We start from the raw sequence: 5,737 nt of genomic DNA on the forward strand, positions 1-5,737 counted from the left end.
CGTCCGTCTGTTAGCTTTTTCGTTTCCGGCTCATAACTTGAATACTATTAGGCCTAGGATTATCAAACTTTGTCATCTGATGCGTCTTGGGTAGAAGGTGTGTCGCGCACAAAAAGTAGGTCGCTCTGACCTTTAATTAAGAAGTTATAGCCAAATATGGAAAAATCCTTTCCGGCCCATAACTAGAAAACTATTAGACTCAGAGTCATCAAACTTGGCCATTTTATGCATCTTAGGTAGAAGGTGTGTCGCGGCCTATTTCAAGGTCACTGTGACCTTTCATTTAAGTGATTTTTTTAAAACTAAGTCTTTAAAATTTTAAATTTCATAATCCTAAAAAATGCAAAAATATAGTTGTATCCTTGTTTAAAAATGTTAAATCAAGTAAAAACTTATTTTTTAATTATATGCTTTACAGCAATCTGTAACAAATGTTAATGTTTTGAGAGGAATTCAGTTTGTCCCATGGGCATAATTATCAAGCACTGGTCAAGAAGAATTTTGATAGCAGAAATAGAGAGAAATTAATGAGTTTATTGCCAGGCACTAAGTGGTAGAGCAGATCTCTGAAAATGCAGCTGTTATCTTTATCTTTAATCTCTTGGGAGTTGGGCAAAAAGAAATGGCCTCATAGTTGCTTGTGTTCATTAAGAGTTCTTGATGGCTAGTTCAGAAAAAGATCTTTCAATTGGTGTAATGTAATTAAAACAAATTGATGCTTTAAAGTACAGTGTATGATAAAAACTAATTTAATATTGTATAATATAATTAAAACTAATCCTTATGAAAAGATGTTAAATTAAGTAAAAACTTATTTTTTTTTCATCATTTACTTTAACAGCAATCTGTAACAAATGTTAATGTTTTGAGAGGAGGAATTCAATTTGTCCCATGGGCATAATTATCAAGCACTGGTCAAGAAGAATTTTGATAGCAGAAATAGAGAGAAATTAATGAGTTTATTGTCAGGCATTAAGTGGTAGAGCAGATCTCTGAAAATGCAGCTGTTATCTTTATCTTTAATCTCTTGGGAGTTGGGCAAAAAGAAATGGCCTCATAGTTGCTTGTGTTCATTAAGAGTTCTTGATGACTATAGTCCAGATAAAGATCTTTCAATTGGTGTAATGTAATTAAAACAAATTGATGTTTAATGTATGATTAAAATAAATTAGTATTGTATAATATAATGATAACTAATTATACATGTGTTCATTGAAATAAAATTACCGAGGTACATTTCAATTTTTATATATTTGCAACAAATTGCAGTCACCATGCCTCACTTAGAATTTTATAGTCTAAAGAATAATTTATTTTTGTTTTTTTTTATTAGACTGTAGCATTTCCATTATTCCATTAAATATGCAATAAACAATTTAAGCTGCAGATGGATATTTGTTAAGTTCTAACACAGCCAGGTTAGAATTATATGATGTATTATTTGTTATAATTAATTCCTTCACTGTAAGTCTCTTAGAGATGTATGTACAATATTTTAAACATGATAAGAAATGGAAATTAGATCATTGAAATCTGTGTCAATCTGTTAATCAAGGTTATCCGATTTTCTTGCACCTTAACCAATTTATGATTATTGAACAATATATTTGACGGGCGTATCATGCTGTGGCGGGGCACTTTATTACTCCAACAGGTCTCACATGACATTCATCAGGGACTGTTTAGATGCCTTTCTCCTCACAGCCTGTATGGAGGTGTTGGACATCAAGAGCCTTGATGAAAAACCTAAAAGGACCATTCTTCCAGAATTATTACATCTTCAAAGTAAATAAGACCAGTATGATTGGATAAAAGAGCTTTGTTTCCAGATCTTGGACACTTTTGTCTACATTGAAGAAGGTATTTAGAAGATGACTGATTTGGGTTCACATTCTATCTGCATCTGTCTATCTGTAAATGTGATATGACTTTTACATCTGCATCATATAATACCTACATGTAATTGTCAGATTAAAGCCATAATTCATAATTCAGATTATACTTATCCACAATGAAGTTGTTGGATACTTTTGTCATGTTCAGGATGAGGGGTCAGGATCCTAATATATTTGGCTCAGTCAAATGTGTTGTGCTGTTATAGTAATTTTTGTTGTGTTTGGCAAGGAGAGATATCATGTATGTGACCTAAAACACAGTAAAAATTTAATTTGCGGATAGTTTGCCAACTGTCACAGCACAAGCTGCAGAAATGGACAACAAGGAGCTTTTGATGAGTGAAATGTATCAAGATGAATCAAAGCAGTATGTTTGCACCTGTAACCGAAAGTACAACACAAAAGGTCACTTCAAGAGACATCTGCAAAATGAACACAACTTGGTGTTTCATAAAACAGAAGAGGAAACTCCCGAATCAGCAACATCAAAGCAAGACCACATAGCTCTGTGGCGTTCATCATTTATGAAACTTGCATTATTACTTATGGACACAGAGGATGCTTTCAAATTTGGTGATGGAACACGTATATTTAGAAATGCAAAGTTTGAAATGATGTGTGCTGATATTGCTAACCATTCCAAATATAAACTGTGGCTTTGGAGACTCTTAGCCTACGAGTGTTCTCTCCTATCACCACGTGAGGCATTTGAGTACAAGTGGAATTGTTCCTCAAATATTCATGGAGGGACTGGGAAAAATATCCCTAATGACAATCTCGTTGAAATATGCGTACATGTTATAAAGAAGAAAATGAGACAGCAGGGTGCAAATCTAACTTATGAAAGTGCTAAGAAGATTGCCTCGTGTGTGCAAATGCAGGAAGAAATAAAGTCCAGTGTTCAGAAACAGCTTGGCATGAAAACCTCAGGTCAATCCAGACCTACTGTGGATAAGAAAAAAGATCTTCAACTGATCATTTTGGAACTTAAAGCTAATGACATTTTCAGTTACCTTCCTGGGAGGGAATTCAGTGCTTTTAAAGTTTTCAGGACATTTTTTCGCGTGTTAATGTGGTTCAACTTCACAAATGGATAACAAAACAAAAAGAAAGAGCAAGTTATGAACAGTAACAGTTTGATGTGTTTTTGTGTGATTTGTCATGTTCATAATTAAAATATCAATCAAACTTCATTCTTTTTTTTCATCAATTAACATGATCAAGGTGGGAAGGAAGGAGAAAAAATATGTTTACTGTTAATTGGAAAGAAAACAGAGAGATAGGATTCTACGAATTACTGTTTAAAGAAAATTGACAAAAATACACAATCATATAAATCAATGGTCAAATATACTGATCATTTTTAATTTATATATACATGTATTTGAAAGCTATTTCATTGCCATGTTTTAATATTTTTGCTTGCCATAGTGGTACACGATATGACCAGCAGATTTTCAAAAGTGAAAGTTGCATTTTGGCTTTCTTCATATGTACCTATTATTAGTATTAAAGTTTTATTGACATAAAAAGTATAGAAGTATTTTCTTTAAAAATAAAGTTTGTTCCTAAAGTATGGGTCAGTCAGGTAATGCCATTCCAAGTTATTTCTATGATTAGCATGGCCGCCTAGGTTTTTGACACCCAATATCAGAAAAAACAAACAAAATCGAAAGAACCAAAATCGATTATTCTGGTTGACTTCTTTGAATTTGGCCATTTTCTGTAATGATTTGTCTACAATATGTCGTATTAGGTATATTTTAAGCATTAAATAGCTTAATTTTGCTAAAGTTAAGGTCTTTCTACAAGAAAAAAAATTTGAAATCAAATCCTTTGACTGACAACATAGGAAAAACTTTGAATGGCCTAAAAACATTTTTTTTTTATGTTAGACCTAAAGCAAACTGTATCTAAATCTACTTTCAACATTTAAATGAAAATTTGTGAAATTGATCATATATTATAATTTCTACCTGTGAGTATCGATGATTTTAGTTAACCTTTCGTAGCTTAACTATTTATTGAAAAAAAATGTCATTGTATTAAAAGAGTTTTCAGAGTCTTGCAATATTACCAGTATCTCAACAAAGACTTAGCACTGGATTATTATTTTTATCCAGTTTCATTACACTGGAAAACAATTATTTTCCGTGTTTAAAATAGGTTTCCAAAATAACATAAATTTCTTAATAGTATAATTTAATTCATCCAGCCAGATTGTGCTAAAAAATGAAAATAAAACAAAGAATTAAATGATCTAAGCTCTATAAATTAGACTATGTGAAATGAATCCCAAATATTTTGAAAATGTATAGAAATAAATAAAATGATCATGAATGAACCAAATAAAAAAGGACAATGAATAACTAATAACAGATTACCTATGTTTTTGTTTTTTTTAATATTTATTAATCAGAGTCAATCTCCTCTAAAGCATACATTTCATTGTCATTGAATATTTCTGTAATTATTTGGATTATCTTGCTGGCTAATGAGAAAGAATCAACACTTGTTTTATCTAGTATATCATTTACAGTAAATAAAAAAAGTAACTTTGCTATGATTTCTTGAACAGAAAACCCACAAACAATGTCACTGTGAATGAAAGATTTGGTTCCTTCAAATATGTTGTCCTTCAATGACTGAAGTCTTTGTTGAACAATGGCTCTCTCTTCTCCTATTTCTCTTCTCATGTCTAGTTCATTATCTTCATCTCTCAAATTCAAAAATGTTTCCTTTGCAGAATGCTTTGACGGGCAACCATCACTTTGACATTTGCACATTAATTCACAGATGTCACAACAGAGGTGATCACAATCTCTTGTGTGTTTCTTAATGTGAGCTTCATTTAGAATTTTTCGCCTACAGGTACTAGTACTTTTAAGAAGCTTAATCACATCATCATCCACCTTTTGTAATTGATTTGCCTTGTAGATAATCAGTTCATTTGATGGGGATCCATCCCTGCCGGCACGGCCCATCTGCTGCACCAAATTGTCAAGGTCTCTGGGTGGACCATAATGAACAATGTTATTTAAGTTTTGAAAATTCACTCCCATCCCTGCTGCATTTGTACATATTAACACTTTTATACTACCATTCGCTTCATTCATGTCTTTACGGATTTTTAGCTCTACTGGTCAGAGACCAGAAGAGCTTATGCGATAGTAATGCGTCCGGCGTCCGTCCGTCTGTCCGTCTGTAAACAATTTTTCAAAACGCTACTCCTCCTACAATTTTAGTTTGATTTCAGTATAACTTGGCACACAAGTAGACTACACTAAGATACATAGAATAGTGCATCGGTTTTTGATTGCGATGAACGGTGTTGCCATGGTTACTAAAAATAGAATTTTCTGTGAAATTCCTTAAAAACGCTACTCCTTCTACAGTTTTGGTCTGATTTCAATATAACTTGGCACACAAGTAGACTACACTAAGATACATAGAATAGTGCATCGATTTTTGATTTCGATGAACGATGTTGCCATGGTTACTAAAAATAGAATTTTCTCTGAAATTCCTTAAAAACGCTACTCCTTCTACAGTTTTGGTCTGATTTCAATATAACTTGACACACAAGTAGACAACACTAAGATACATAGAATAGTGCATCGGTTTTTGATTTCGATGAACGGTGTTGCCATGGTTATTAAAAATAGAATTTTCTGTAAAATTCCTTTAAAACGCTACTCCTTCTACAGTTTTTGTCTGATTTCAGTATAACTTGGTACACAAGTAGACTATACTTAGATACATAGAATAGTGCATCGGTTTTTGATTTGGATGAACGGTGTTGCCATGGTTACTAAAAATAGAATTTTCTGTGAAATTCCTTT

The 5,737-nt window shown here is 32.4% G+C and overlaps 2 protein-coding genes across 2 annotated transcripts; one reads left to right on the plus strand and one right to left on the minus strand.

Moving 5' to 3' along the window:
• Positions 1–2,191: 2,191 nt before the first annotated feature.
• LOC134244622 (uncharacterized) lies at positions 2,192–2,992 on the plus strand. Its single transcript, XM_062726884.1, has one exon. The coding sequence runs from the start codon at positions 2,210–2,212 to the stop codon at positions 2,990–2,992; it is 783 nt and encodes a 260-aa protein (XP_062582868.1). The 5' UTR covers positions 2,192–2,209.
• Positions 2,993–4,306: 1,314 nt separating this feature from the next.
• LOC134244623 (putative ATP-dependent DNA helicase Q1) lies at positions 4,307–5,011 on the minus strand. The gene has a single exon (XM_062726885.1). The coding sequence runs from the start codon at positions 5,009–5,011 to the stop codon at positions 4,307–4,309; it is 705 nt and encodes a 234-aa protein (XP_062582869.1).
• Between the last annotated feature and the right edge of the window lie 726 nt (positions 5,012–5,737).

The sequence above is a fragment of the Saccostrea cucullata genome, unplaced genomic scaffold, assembly GCF_032062105.1.
Source record: "Saccostrea cucullata isolate Sc308-1 unplaced genomic scaffold, CSIRO_AGI_Scuc_v1 ctg2471, whole genome shotgun sequence".
Classification (NCBI taxonomy): Eukaryota; Metazoa; Mollusca; class Bivalvia; order Ostreida; family Ostreidae; genus Saccostrea; species Saccostrea cuccullata.

What these genes read in the sequence shown, in the direction of transcription:
- LOC134244623 (XM_062726885.1), bottom strand. Translation starts at nt 5,011, where the DNA reads ATGAATGAAGCGAATGGTAGTATAAAAGTGTTAATATGTACAAATGCA.
- LOC134244622 (XM_062726884.1), top strand. Translation starts at nt 2,210, where the DNA reads ATGGACAACAAGGAGCTTTTGATGAGTGAAATGTATCAAGATGAATCA.